At 35.3% G+C, this 15,859-nt stretch overlaps 1 protein-coding gene across 4 annotated transcripts in view; it reads left to right on the forward strand.

Annotated features, from left to right (window-relative positions):
* Nucleotides 1-15,859, forward strand: part of GLS (glutaminase) — a 66,463-nt gene that overhangs the window by 15,835 nt on the left and 34,769 nt on the right. For 3 of the 4 annotated variants that reach the window (XM_062002566.1, XM_062002567.1, XM_062002569.1), the window contains exons 6-7: nucleotides 866-1,029; nucleotides 7,413-7,471. In XM_062002566.1, the coding sequence (XP_061858550.1) occupies nucleotides 866-1,029; nucleotides 7,413-7,471 (223 nt within the window). Of the gene's footprint in view, nucleotides 1-865; nucleotides 1,030-7,412; nucleotides 7,472-15,050; nucleotides 15,101-15,859 lie in introns of those variants that run through there. The other variant, XM_062002570.1, reaches the window with a different exon arrangement.

Genomic DNA, 15,859 nt, shown 5'->3' on the forward strand with positions numbered 1-15,859 from the left:
CTCCTTGCTTAAGTGTCTGAATTAATCTATTCATAGTAAACCAGCTTTTAAAGTAAAAATGTTTTCTCTTTTGAATATTTTAAATTGTCTTTTGCTTTGTTTTACATTATAGAAACTTTCATTAGTGCAAGTTATAATAATGTCAATTATTTTAATGTGTAATGTTGTGTACTGTCAGATTTTTATAATGCAAAAATGGTTTGCTCAGTTTCTCTGGAGCCTTTTCACGTCTTCTGCAAAGAAAAGCAGCAAATATACTTCTGATTTTGCCATCAGACAAGTGATTCTGTGGAGCCTTGTGCTCTAGATGAGGCATATGCTGCTTGTATGAGTCATTCTTCGATGCAGTCTGACTAAGATGTTGAAAGTAAACTTTCCAAGAGAGCATTTAACAATTGTAATAAAATACCCATGCCATTGTCAAAGGGAAGGTAAATACAGTTATTTAATTGCTGTCCTCTAATTCCAAAACTGAATTGTAACTCATCTTTGTTTATATAGACATAAGTATGTATAGTGGCTATATTCAGGTCAGCTGTACTCTAGTGAGTGTGTGGTTTGCAGTTGAATAGGGTGATACTAGAGATCTGAGGTGATTTTTATTTTTTGCTCTGGTACAAACCACTTCTGAATTTACATTTATTTTGTTACATTTGCAGTAATCACTGTCAACCTGACATTGTTGTGCTTAGCTTGTGGAGGCTTTAAATCTGTTTATGCTCTTGAATATGAGATTTAGTAATAATATGCTTTTGTTTTTGAGGATACTTTGTTGATAGTATGTGGAAGAATAGATGAAGCATGTAATACTTGTCACAGCTGGCAAACAGAAAATTTCAACCCTCCTCATCTGTGTTTTTTCCAGGCATTCTGTTGGCGATACCAAAGTTCCATTTTGTCTTCAGTCCTGTGTAAAGCCTTTGAAATATGCTATTGCTGTTAATGATCTTGGCACAGAGTACGTGCACAGATATGTTGGTAAAGAGCCTAGTGGATTAAGATTCAACAAATTGTTCCTGAATGAAGATGGTAAGAGATATATAATAATGCAAATATTCAATTGTAGAAAATTATGAAACAAGCTACACAGCTTTTTCAGTCTTTACTTACTGTAAAGCCTTAATATTAGGTAATATTCCAAAATATTTTGCCATCAGCAAAATAGGCTTATCCTTTGTCACACCCTTTTGCCTAATTTAGAATGCTAGTAAAAGCAGTTTTATTACTTCCGTATGCTAGTTTTCCAAATGTATGACAGAATAAAGCATTTTGAAAATGAAGGTATTTTGAAATACATTTTTATTTAGTTGAGTTGGTAGCAAGTGTTCCTTAATCATACATTCTGTGAAATGATGGTGAAAGAATCAAAGGTGTTAAATTGATTTTAAGAAACATGTGTCACTTCCCTTGTCAGCCCTCTGAGAAGCAGGTGCTGATGCCAAAGGCCAACACTAGCTAGTTTCCAGACGGCAAAATTGAACACGTCTTCCTGCAGATTATTCTAAACTGAATTTGACCACTGATTCAAAACAATGGGGTTTTTTTTCCTTTTTTTTTTCATATGGCAGAAGTGCTTTAGAAAGAATTTCTCCTACAGTGCTTACCTAGATTCTTTCTTTTTCACATTATATTCCTCAGTATGAAAAATGTTATTTTTAAAAACATGGCAAAAATCTGAGAAGGATGACTCATGTAGCCTTAGAGGAAATACTGGATGTTATCTCTGAAGCACAACTGTTTCTTCTAGTGGATCTTTCTCAGTAAGAGAACAGACAATGTTTCTGTTGCCATGGTATTGCAATTAATATTTAATTAACAGCATAAAGCTTGGATGATATTTCTGTTAAAGACTATTGAATTCTGACTTGACAATCTACAATTGTATATCATCAATATATTAAAAATATATTTGGTACATACCTTAAAATCATCTTTCCAGACTTACATATAAAATAGATACTTACAATTTATTTCCATTTTAATGAAATACCAGTTAATATATATTGCCAAGAGGGAGTGAAGCATTTTGTCAAGCTTCACTGTCTTGGTTTTGCTTTTCCTTTATTTTCTTCTTTTTATTGCTACATTTAAAGTTGAACCATGAGAGAAGATTAGTTGTTAACCTGTGATCTTATATTAGTCTTTGAGTGTTTATAAGACTGTTATAAAATAAGAGAATTGGGATTATTGAAAGTTTGAACATTGTGCATGAAATTAATACAGAACTCACATGATAGAAATTTTAATTTTGAGGTGTGTGCTGTGTGACTGATACAACCAACATGGGGAAAAAAGTATAAGAACTAACTCGAACAGCCTGTTGCCTAAACAGTCCATAAATGAAAGACTAAAACAGAAGGTAGAAGTCTAATAAAGAAGAACATTTCAGTTATAGGGAGAGGAAAGGAAGTGGAGTTTCTGCAGGTAAAGGAAGAGGAGAGAAGGGACTGCACTTTACTTGCAGTTTTCAATTTTATGAAAATTGGTTGTTAAGAGTATTTGACAGTTTGAACACTAACAACTACTTTGAAGATCAGTTTTTAAAAAAATACATATTTAATATATTTGCTTTCTAATTATTCTGATACAGTTAAATTTATTGTTTGCACCCAGTATTTTTTGAAGTGATATACAGGTGTTTGCAAACTATCTATAAGCTGTTTTTATACTTACTACATTAAAGTTTCCTAAAACAGGGTATTACTCCATTTCTGTGTTTCCTAGTATTGAGATTCAAGCTACAAAGAATGGAAAATATTACAAGATAATTTTAAACCATAGAAAAACCTACTAATAAGAAAAAAGTGTTGATAAGAATGATATGTATTTTGAGTAAGATCTGTGCTGTGCAATGGAAATTTGGAAACTTCTGTAGCCTTCCAAATATTCAGTTTGAAATTTGTTTTTAGTCAAAGGAAACGTATAGCCTGTTGAAAATTTCAGATTTCTGGATGGCTAAAGCAATTCCCATGTTAATTAAAACCAGATTCTTCTAGTTAATTGAAGTAGATAGGGTATTTTACATAGTAAAATGTATCTCATCAGGCCTCATCCGGAATAGTTTTCTTGGCTATGGTCATGGAGTAGTTTGCAAATTTTTTCACGCCTGTTGAGTTCAGATTGTAACATGTCTGACAATACTGTATATATGTAATTAGTTTCTCTTATCCATACATGTGATCTTCTATTGATGATAATTATTTGTGGAATAAATCCAGTAATATAGTTGTGGAACTCAGTCCAGTAATAAATGTTGTATTGTAATTGAACGAGGGATTGCCATGAAACTGTTTATCCTGCTGAAGGATTTTGTTAGCCAAAGATGGAGTTATTTAAGTTTTTGTATTGAGCAAACGCATTTTTATGCCATTTCAGAAAAAACTTGCCATTATAAGCTGTTCCATGCATTAAAATGTCTACATTGTGTCTGTGTGGCAACCGCTGCTTTCTTTGCTCAAAGACAGCAAGTCAGTCATACAAGAAAGGCCTAAGGCCAACAATGGACAAAAATGGTCAGAAGAACTGGCTAAGGAAAAGCACTGAAATTTGAGCTTATTAGGGGAAGGGTCTAGTTTACATATGGCATAATTATGTTGCAGGTTGAGAGAGCAATCCTGCTAATTTTCATGCAGTTTTGAGGTATTAAAAAAATAGATATTTTTCACCATTTAATAGTGATGTCCATTGGAGAGCTTTTTAGGTAACTAAATAAATTCTCTTCTATTTTGAATTAAGATATGCCCGTTAAATATATTGCAGTTCTCCATATAAAAGGCTACTCTAGGCAAGTATCTCCTTTGCACAGGAAAAACAGAGCACTGAATCGGTGATAGATTTAATCAAGGCTCCTCAGTTAAAGTCTAAGGGTTATTATGATTCATGCTTTTAATTAAGGATAAAACCAGGAATTTTACTCCAAAGTATAATGAGGTGGTAGAGCAATATAAGAAACTTGCAGTTAAACTGTGTAAAAGATTGTTTTTGTCAGTCTGAGCAGATAATTGCCTTTATTTTATAGACAGGGAGTGTATGTGGTTTTGGTTTTAGTGACATGTCAGTCAGCTTTGCAGAGTTTCATACCTCTTTCTAAAGATCAATAAATTAATTTGTTCACCTCTTCACCAAACTGTTGAAATTAGAGTATCAATCTTCATTCCTTGTCAATCCACAATGTGTAATCCCCTTACTGATGACAACCTCTGTGAGATAAAATAGTAGTTGCTGCCACTTCAGAAAGAGACCTGCGTATGACTTCTTAAAAAGTACAGTAGCATCAGAACCTATACATCCCTAAGGTGAAAAAATACCTGAGAATTGTCAGTATTATTGACAGAAGGGGAGGATGTTTCTTCTTTGAAATTCGCAAGAATATTTGAGAATGTAAGATATTATTTGGGCATCCTGGCTCTTAAAAAAGGCCGATATACCCAAGTCTTTGGAGAGGTTCTTCATTGTAGAATAGAACAGAATATTTCAGTAAGAAGGGACCTACAACAATCATCTACTCCAACTGTCTGACCAAAAGTTAAAGCATGCTATTAAACACATTTGTCCAATTGCCTCTTAAACACTAACAAGATTACGGTATCAGCCACCTCTCTAGGATCCCCATAGCTATTGTGGCAAGATAGGGTTATCTGTCAATTACAGATATCTTCTAGAAGTGTTTGGATAGTATTATCTGGTGTTATCGAAATAATAGTGAAAATTACTTTCCCTGGGACCTGGATAACCTGTCAGGGCTTATTCTGCTTAGAAGAGACAACAGTGGATTAATAGAAGGTGTCCCGCTCAGCTCTGTGATGTGCTGGTTTTAGGCAGCAGTAGGAGAGATCCTCAAAGAAGAGCTTTGGTTAGTGTCTGGTATGTCAGAGTTCTGTAGCTCTCCTTAGCTGTTAAGACACCCACAATGATTGTTCCTTGCTGACTCATCAATGGGGGAACAAAACACAATTTAATTTCAGAAGCACATTCCAGGAAGGTTCTTGTCTTCATGTGAGGGCAGCAAATGGAGGTGTGTTGGTTGTAAAGTGACCAGAACTGATATATGTGGTTTGAGATGTTAAACAGTGAGACATGGGAATTTTCAGAGCAGAGGAAAAGGGAATCAAGAATGCTGTATGATTTTGAATGTAAGTTGTGGCATCTTCAAGGAAATGAGGTGCAGTAGAATTTCTGAGGGTGTATTCTGCGTGTGAACTTACCACATTGATAAGCTTTTTGAGTTGCTGAATGCTAAATAAGCTTTACACTTTTTTTTCAAATGTACGTGTGATGTGGAGTTTGCAAATTTTGTTGCTGCTTTTAGAATACGCTGTTTATGATGAAGTCATTAACATGTTTATGGACTAGAGTGATACCTGCTGATGTTGATGAGAGGAAGCTGTAAAAAAAAGAGAAGCATAGCTAGAGCAAGAAATGAGGGTGACAGTGTGTTCTGACCATGTATTAGGCCAATGTAACTATGCGTCCCGAGTTGAGATCCCGGATTCAAGGAGAATATTGGAGAACTGGAGAGGGCTCCAGTGGAGGACTGCCAAAGTGCAGCAGGATCTAGGGCACATAAGTGGGAAGGAACAGTTGAAAGAGGAGGATAAGGACTCCCCTGGGTGCCACTTAAAACTCTTGATAAGAAATAGAAAAGATTTGTGTGTAATTCTTCGGAGGAAGAGATGATATAAAAAGGACCGGTGGCCCCACACTGTGGCTTGGGAGGTGCAAATTGGATGTTAGGGGAACTTGCCCTCTAGGGTAGAGAGGATTGCTAGAGGTAGAGGATTTGCCATGTTTGGAGGCTCAGCTAGACAAAGGTATGACTGACCTGATGTAACCTTGGCAATAGCCTTGCTTTGAGTGAGAGAGTGGAGGAGATGTGCCTTCTGACCAGCAGTCTGTGATTAGTGATTTGATTTATAACATCTTAAACTTCTGTTCAGGTTTTTGGTTCCTAAGAGTTAGGAAGCTATGGAAATGTGACATTTCTTCTACCTGGAATCTGATTTTAATCAAAAGTCAAATATATTTGACCCAAGTTGCTTTACTGACACGTGAGTAGAACAGGATGTTCGATATAGGTGGATCTCATGTGCAATCAGATGAAATCTGAACAGTTTGTGAGTCTGTTCCAAAGAGATAAGGAATGTCATGAGTCAAAATTGTGTATAGACATTAAGTCTGTATTTTAAGGGAACTTCACTGTTTTGGACAGAAGGTACTGGTCTTTCCACTAATAGAGTAACTTCTTTTTTAAAAAATTTCATTTTAATATTGATTTTCTGAAAAATACTAAAAGGAACTTGAGATGATTCATTTTTGGAGATTATTTAGTAGTCATAGATGACCAAGTGCCATGAGCAGAGTGGTTTTCATGAGAAAATATGTCTGTGTATCTGCTGTGAATATCAGACTAATCTCCAAAAAACAATAATCTCAGATTTCTTTTATTGTACATGTGTGTCTGTTATGTATAAAAATAGAGAATGCTTCATGTGCTGTTTAAATGACTATTTTGTTCAAATTTTGAGGTAAACAAAAGAACAGGAAATAAGAATTCAGACGTGTCACAGTATTAATGTACTGAAAATTGGTTGATGTTTTCAGACACCAGAAGCCTCAAAAGTCAACATTCTAGTTAAAAGGCACAAGAAAAATGTTCGATAACTGTAGGAGGTACATATTGATTATGAAACTTGTATTTGGAAAAAGTAAGAGCTGGTAAGGAAAGCTTTTTTTGAAAAAGAAGAGAAAAGGTGATTTATTCACATAAGCAGCCAAGAATGACTGGGAATACAAAAATACTGTCAACGTGGGAATTAGTGATTGAAAAGAAAAACTTTAGTGTAACAAGTATATGCAAGTCAATTATAAAGTAGGTTAAATTCTAGCAATTTTTTTTTTTCAGAGGCTGCCAATAGAATACATATGAAACGTAAAAAGAATCAGGATTCTGTATTCATGTACAGCAGTAAGGCAGTTCAAGAACTGGATATTTTTCTGTTTTTTGGTCAAAGGATCTATTTGAATACTTGTAAAATCACTGGGACTTGGTAACTTGGATGAAAAATTGGATAAGTCCTTTAGGGGTTGTTCCACCTGCAAATACTGCATTAATCAAATCTTGGAACACTGAAGAGAATTCCAAATTTTCAAGAAAAGAAATGATGCCAAACTGACTAATTTACTGGACTAATCAGTAGCATTAGGCTGAATGTTTTCTAAATTGTAAAATATTTTCTTAGAATTACAAAGAGCTGTGTATAACATTGGATTGTGGTATTTTTAATTTAGAATTATATTACATAATCATAACTTTAAGACATTTCTATTTATCATTTTTGACTTAAACACTGGACTGGTTTTGTTTGACGGATATGTCTTAGGATATTTGTGTAATGGAAAACTTTATTTCACAGACAGACCTCATAACCCTATGGTGAATGCTGGAGCAATTGTGATCACATCTTTAATCAAGGTAAAAAGTTAATTTTTAGTTTCTCTCCGAGTATTTTAACAGAATGTAGAAAAAATATCTTGTACAGATTATGAACTGTTTCCGCTTCACGTGTGCAGTATCTGACGGCAGTTCATTCATTAGCAGTTCATGTCATTTAGACATGCTCTGAAGTTTTGGAAATAGTATCACTTGCAAACAAATGCAGTATTACATTAGCAGTATTAAAAAAAAAAAAACACACAAACCAAACAGTGCAGCTGACAATCTTTTTTCCTTAGCATATTTAGTTTTGTTTCATTCTTTAACTGCACAACACTTTATACTCTCTTGAGAGAATTGCCTTATATTTGCTAAATGCTATGTCCTCAGGAATATATTTTATAGCACTTGGAAATATGCTTCTGATTGTCTAATGATCTTATGTAGCATAAAAAGTATTTATTGCTGTGGAGAAGTGGAAGATACTATAATTTGTACAGGAGCAATGCAGCTATAATCACACGTCAGTCTTGATAATGAGTTTGTCTTCTGTTAACATACTGTACAACTGAATTATGTTTGACTTCTAGTTACTTTTGGGATGTTAAATATGTTTTCTCAAATAAGTGTCTTTAGACACAGTTACCTGTATTTTTTTGTGTAAACAATGTCTGAATAGTGAATAATCTTTCGTCTATGATCTTGAGACTTTTGGAAAGCTGTATTTTATTTTTCCTTAGAATAATTGCATATATCTCTTGAAGTTGTAAATAGCATGAATTCCATGTAATGCTAATGTTTACCAGATATTTAACCTGTCTTTTCTGCCTTTTTTTTTTTTTTTTGGTTAAACACTGGTACAAAACCATATTTTTTTCTAAGGATGCCTGGGGAAGAATTGTGGGGAATGTGTCAGTCCCCTGGAGTTGTGAAGTAGAAAACTTAATCCTGTTACTTCAGAGGTCTAAAAAAATCTTGTTTACAGCCTCTTCATTATGTTTCAAAGTCCACTAGCTACTGTGTGTTTGCTACTTCCTATTTCCAAATTGTGGTTTAAAATATTACTTAGATCATGATTTTCTGTTATTTTATATTTAAGGAAGGTGTTAGAACTCCTGCTTAAAGACATTTATCTTTAATAGCTGTAGGTGAAAGAAAATGGCCTTAAGTATGACAGGTAAATTTATTCACATTTAATATTTTTCAAAGGTTGACTGAGCATTGAAATTCACTTGATAATAGTGAATTTTAAAAATCTGACTTAACACATTTGTCTGAAATGTCAAAATGTTAGTCCTACTCCAACATACCCTACTGGTTATAAGGCAAAACACAAGCCCATGCCTCTTTTGTAGAAGGCACATAGTTCTTGATAAACAGAGTATTTCTGAATAGATAACATGGATTTGTTTACTGCATGCGATTGTAATATTTATTAGAAGGTTGGGGGATTGTTTTTGCTGGATGTCTTTAAAAATACTTTTTTTCTTGTAGTTTTCTTTTGAAGAGTATTGCATTGCACTCACATTTTTGCATGTGATAACTGCATGACTACTGAGCGCATATCATATTTATCACACTCCATTATTTGTTTCTAATGTGATTCAATGTAAATTATATTGTGTACTGCTTCTGCTAAGGTACCATTTATCATTTGAATAACTAACCAAACTATACATATTTGAAGAAAATTACATAGAGGTTCATGGGTACAAAGTTACTTAATAGTTGTGTTTTTTGTGAAACACCTTCTTTGCCACATCCTACTAACTGTTCAGTAATTTAAGTAGTTCTCATTTCTATTTGATCTAATCTGAGAATTACTTTTTTTTTACTGGAAAAGATGGCTTCATTAACCCATGTTTTTGCCCTTAGTTGACATTCATTATGTTTATTTATGATGTTACTTGGCGTATCTTGAAGACTGTGTATGGCTCCTAGAGTACACAAAAATTAAGGGGTTATTAAACATGGTCAAATGCACTAGACGTGACAGATTTATCTCATAATGGCATCTTGATAGCTATGGAGAAGTTATTGCTGTATTTCAGTGTTAAGACTGCTTTTATTTCCATTGATAGTCATTATTTTATCCCTTTCTGACAAACTGGTATAAACAGTCTTTCAAAATTGACATATGTTGTACTGAATCTGGCAGCTGTTGGTATGCATGATCTTGCATACAACTGTCCTTAGAATCTGACACTATTAACAATTACTGATGGATAAGAGATGGTGCTTGGAGTAATCTTTTTGCCAGAATACATAAAATGATAATATTTCAGGGGAAAAAAAGTGTTGTTGGCATCACATAACCTTAAGAATTTGGTATGCACACCTTGGAACAGTGTAGTGTTATATTTACTCCTTGCTATTCATAATAATAATAAAGCATATGTGTGTGTTAAGTTGTACATTTGTTTGGCTTACTTAGGCATGACTACATCATACTTTTGCCAGCTTAAGTGATTCTCCTACTATCACATGCTTGGAACTACAATGTATTTATGTTCTGATTCCTTTATTGATGGCTCTGTTGTAACTGTACATGGCACTACACTCTGCAGGCTGTTCCAGCAATTTAAAGCATGTTCTTACAATATAAATAATTTAGCAAAAGGACATCTCATGGGCCAGTTTTAATGAAATAAACTTTTAAAAAAATCCTTTTCCCTTGTTTGTAATTAATTGTGCAGCCATTTGCTTGCCTGTATTACTAGTTATATGATTTATGTAGTTATCACAATTTTCAAATAATGGTTATCAAAGGAAAACTGCAGTGGCAATTACAGGAGTTTATGGAAGAGTGCTATTAGACAAAATGGTAAATTTTTCCATTTCTCCAAGGAAATGTAGGTGCTTAAAAGAAGATTCAACTCCTGTATAGGTTTAATACGGATAAGTGGTTTGTAACCATGCAATTTCCTAGGAAAAGTCTTTGTTCCCTATGGTATGGACACATTTTAATGCTTTGGGTTTTTTTTTGGTTTTTTTTTTTTTTTTAAACTTCAATTCTCAAAGCGTGTCAACTCCAGGATTATTGTTGGTTGTATCAACAACTGCCAACTTTCACCTGTCTTTACTGCTGAAGAGGAAGGGTTCAGAGTGAGTTATGTAGAACTCGGATGACTGTGGAAGGAGTTACCAGAGGACAAGAGATTAGTCTAAAGTCATTTTTATTGTATACTTCAAGATACCATCTGTAGATAAAAGCTCCCCTAGTATTAATAGCAAAAGTTTGGGCAAATATAAGTGCTGATAGTCACAGAATCATAGAATGGTAGGGGTTGGAAGGGACCCTTAGAGATCATCTAGTCCAACCCCCCTGTAGAAGCAGGTTCACCTAGATCAGGTCGCATAGGAACATGTCCAGGTGGGCTTAAAGACCTCCAAGGAAGGAGACTCCACAACCCCTCTGGGGAGCCTGTACCACTGCTCCCTCACCCTCACAGTGAAATAGTTTTTTCTTAGGTTTAAGTGGAACTTCTTGTGTTCCAGTTTTATCCCATTACCCCTTGTCCTGTTGCTACATAAAATAGAAAAAAGGGATGTCCCAACCTCCTGACCCCCACCCTTTAGATATTTATAAATGTTAATAAGATCTCAGTCTCCTCCAGACTAAACAGCCCCAGTTCCTGCAGCCTTTCCTCATGTGAGAGATGTTACACTCCCCTGATAATCTTTATGGCCCTGTGCTGGACTGTCTCCAGAAGTTCTCTGTCCCTCTTAGGCTGAGGAGCCCAGAACTGGCCACAGTACTGGCCAGATGAGGCCTCACCAGGGCAGAGTAGAGGGGAGAAAAACCTTCCTTGTCCTGTTGACCACAGTCTTCTTGATGCATCCCAGGATACCATTGTCCGCCTTGGCCACAAGGGCACATTGCTGGCTCATGGTTAGTTTATTATCAATCAGGACTCCCAGGTCTCTCTGCAGAGCTGCTCTTCAGCAGTTCGACCGCCAGCCTGTACTGGTGCATGATGTTGTTCCTTCCCAGATGCAGGACTCTGCACTTGTCCTTGTTGAACCTCATGCGATTCCTTTCTGCCCAACTCTCAAGCTGACTGGCCCCAGAACCAGTCTCTGTGGAACTCCACTGGCCACAGGCCTCCCAACTCGATTCAGTGCCATTGATCACCACCCTCTGGGCTCTGTCATTCAGCCAGCTCTTGATCCACCTCACTGTCCACTCATCCAACCCACACTGCTTAAGCTTTCTGATGAGGATGTTCTGGGAGACAGTGTCAAAAGCCTTGCTGAAGTCAAGGTAGATGACATCCACTGCTCTCTCCTCATCTAGCCAGCTGGTTATGCACTCATAGAGGGCTATCAGGTTGGTCAAACAGGATTTCCCCTTAGTGAATCCATGTTGCCTCCCCCTGATAACCATCTTTTCCTTCATATGTTTAGTCATGACATCCAGGATGAGTTGTTCCATCACCTTTCCAGGAATGGAGGTGAGTCTGACTGGCCTGTAGTTTCCTGGGTTGTCCTTCCTGCCCTTTTTGAAGACTGGAGTGACATTGGCCTTTCTCCAGTCCTCAGGCACTTCACTTGTCCTCCATGATTGTTCAAAAATGATGGAGAGAGGCTCAGCAATCACATCATCCAGCTCCCTCAGCGCTCTAGGATGCATCCTATCAGGACCCATTGACTTATGAGTGTTAAACTTGGCCAACAAGTCTTTAACCTCTTCCTCTTCAACCCAGGGCAAGTCTTCTGCTGTCCTGACCATCCTCTTATCCTTGCTGGACTGGGCTTCCCAAGGGCTGGCCTTGACTGTAAAGACTGAAGCAAAGAAGGCATTCAGTAGTTCAGCCTTCTCTGCATCCTCAGACACCAGGGCACCCTCAGCGTTTAGCAACTGGCCCATTCCCTCTCGCCATCGTTCTGCTGCCGATGTACTTGAAAAATGCCTCATTACTATCATTAACTTCCCTGGCTAAATTTAATTCTAGAAGGACTCTAGCCTTCCTAGTTGCACCCCTGCATACCCTGGCAATGCTGTTATAGGGAGGTGTTCTATGGGGATGAATTAACATGGAAAGCTTTTAGACATTTTGGGGGAGCACAGCAATATTCATAGTCATTGCAACAAATTTGGTGTACAAGAAAATGAAAATGTTCTTTTTGACTCTGAAACAAACTTAATTAAATGAAAGTTGTTCTGTTTTGTTTTTTTTTTTTTTTCCCCTACAAAACAGAGATGTCTCTGAGCTTTCTAAATACACTGATAAATCATGAAATAAACAAGGCAGAGATGTGGAAAAACCTGTTGAGCTGTGCCAAGGGTCTGTTTGCTGTCAGAATACAATTATTAAGAAACCTATACAGTTCTCATCTAATATTTGAGAGCATAAGAAAATGCATGGTTTGTTGTGTTTGACGTTGTATATTTACAATGAATAGTACAGATATAGCTTAATTTCTCTGTGCTAACCACACCAGTTATCCTTCCTGATAGACTGATACATAACTTATATCCATACCACTGTGTGTAACCATGTGTTGGCATTGTGATCTTCTCTACCAGATACTTGTCTTTATTTTGGTCAAGTTTCCTCTCATCCTAGGTTATTAATTTTCATGTAGTAACTAATTTTGGATAGCACTTATGTTCATGTTATTTTGCACTTTTTATTATAACTCACATGTATTGGATATTATTTGACACAGAATATGTAGTAGTGATATTTGAAAGTACATGTATTCAGTGGCCACATATGCAAATATTTAATACCTGAAGGACACAAAAATAATTCTTACATGTATTTGAAGTAGCAATAGTATTGGTCTTAGAGGGTAAAATACTATCTGTGACAGTGTGCTCTCAAGTATTTCAGAGCTGAATAAGGCACACTAAGCACTCAAGACACCAGTTCTCACAGAACAGACCCAGATTAACAAAATTTTAAAAGTGTGTAAGTACAGAAAAAAAACCTAGATGCATTAATAGTTAATGTAAAATGCATAAATGAAAAAAATGTTTTCATGCACTCTGACACAGTGTTAGGATTTTTGGATGTTTTCATCATGGTATAGTGTTAAGTTATAAATCAGTCTTTAAAAGAAATCCAGAAAATATTTTAAGTAATCTTCTTTTATTAGAAGGTTATAAACTTCTCATGATCCAAATGTTTTTGTTAGCTTGACTTAGATCCAAATAATGAAAAGTAATTTTAACGAGACACATGGTAAGAGCTAATCTTAAAAACACTGAATGTTGATTAATGAAAAGTGGCTAATATTAACTGCATGTCTATCACATATTGCCTAATTTTGTTGTCACAAGCTCTGGTAAGTAAGTATCCATGAGTCTCTTCTGTCCTATGTTACACATAGGCTTCTGCAGGGGGGTTGGACTAAAGGTCTCTTCTAACCCCTACCATTTTATGATTCTATGAACTACTTTTTTTCTTTTCTAGTAGAAATTGAAATAATTATCTAAACAAAAAGAGAAGATCACTAAAGCCTTACACAGTCAAAAAATTAAATTTATGATTGACAGCCGTAGTGTTCATTGTGGGTTTAAGTGTTTACAGAATTGTACTGAGCTGTCTTCTGCAAGTTTGAATTTTCTGCTTATCAAACTGCTTCAATCTTTAACATTTTCAATTTCATTTTGTATTCATTTAGAAGTGTTTTTCATATGTATATACACACAAGCATGTATACAGTAAGTGTGTATATGAACATATGTTCCAGTTAAGTGTCCTAAGTGTTTGTGGAGCTAATGCATGGAATGTTTCCTTTAATGTTCTACACACATGAATAAATAAAAATGCTTTTTAAGAAATACTGTTGCAGTGCCCCTGACCTCTGGCTTATAGACTCAAACTAAAAAATAAGCACTTGTACAAGAACAGAAGTTTTCTTGTCTCTTACATTTATTTAAATTATGTAAAATTTGCTCAGTATTCTGAATGTCGGGATTTTATATTTGCAATTGCCTCTGTGTCTCTTCAGTATTTTTGGAGGAGCAGCGTAGCTCTATCAGCTGCTGACAAAATAAAACAAATATGTTGGGTTTTTTAGTCATGTGTATGGAAGCAAAGGTTTCTGGTTACGTGTTATGTTAAATTCCTTCATTCAATGATTAATGAGGCAAATATTTTAGGTATACGAGTAGCATAATTTCAGTAACAATGCCTTCTGTGTTTGATATAAAGTACCTGTAGAAATGTATGGAACATCAAAGACTATAAACACATCATCTGAGTTTTCTTCGCAAAAATAGGAGATTAGATGTAAACTTTAAAAGAAACCTTTTTAAAATAAGAAGTTGATGTGGAAAAAGTTTGCGTTGAGTCTTTTGCCCACCAATTTAATATGTGCTAGTAAAGCCAGGTTTTTGTTGAAGAGCTTGGAATTTTTTCAATTGGGCAAAAAAGAGTGAAGTATGTATATATATATATTTTTGCAAAAAGCATGATCCCTGTCTCCCTCTTTCTTTTTTTAACAAAAGAACTTGTTTCAATTTATTATACATGTCTAACCATACAATTATCAATGCAGCATCCCATAACTAATGCTGACCCACTTTCCCAGAAAAAGATGTTCATTGTGCATTTGAAAGGTTGAAAAGGTTTTTGTGGTTTAAATGTTGTTACATATTTTACAGCATTAGGATCTATGGAATATTTTGACAACTGCAACAGTTCAATGAAGTTGGTAATTTCTTCTTTTAATTATTTTTCATTGAACAGATTTGGAGTTAAATTTTTAAGACTTGTGTTCTGGTATATTATACAGGAACATTTTGATAAAATGTATCATGATTTTTTTTATCTTATTGCAAAATAGCTAGAGATTATTGCCTTTAAGAGTGTGGTTATTAGCCTTTAAGCATAAGGTAACCACTGGTGCATAGTTTTGACAAAACAGTGTGGTGTTCCTTTCAGCTAGTAATTGTACGTGTGTGACTGCACATCCTTTTGTAGATGAGCTGACGCATGGGCTTCAAAGATTATCTGCAACACCCTAATCCACATAAAGAGTGGGAAATGAGACTGGCTTTACGCACTTCATTAAGTAAAATACCAGTTGATACAAAGCTTCAGTTTTTTCCACTTCATTCCCCATTCTCATACTAAACACAGTGCAAGTAGTGTCTTGAATTGTTTCAGATGTGTTAAAGAGAGTTTTGTTATCTAAATTGAGTATCTTTAATACTAAAATAGTTTCTATAAACACCTTCTCCAGATACATTGCTTCCATTTATGTATGTGATAGTATTATTTATTAAACTTATTTAAAAAATTCTACTTGGTTACTTCAAAAAATTTAAACTCTCCCAAGTAGAACGTGTGCTATTTTTTACCTCCGGCCTCTCTTTCAATGTCTTGCCATAGGAGTTTGTGAAAGGTCATCTATCAGAGACCTGTAAAGAATTATTAGGTCTTTAACTGGCAACTACTAAATTTGACAATG

This window comes from Colius striatus, chromosome 9 (genome assembly GCF_028858725.1).
Source record: "Colius striatus isolate bColStr4 chromosome 9, bColStr4.1.hap1, whole genome shotgun sequence".
In the NCBI taxonomy this organism is placed as follows: domain Eukaryota; kingdom Metazoa; phylum Chordata; class Aves; order Coliiformes; family Coliidae; genus Colius; species Colius striatus.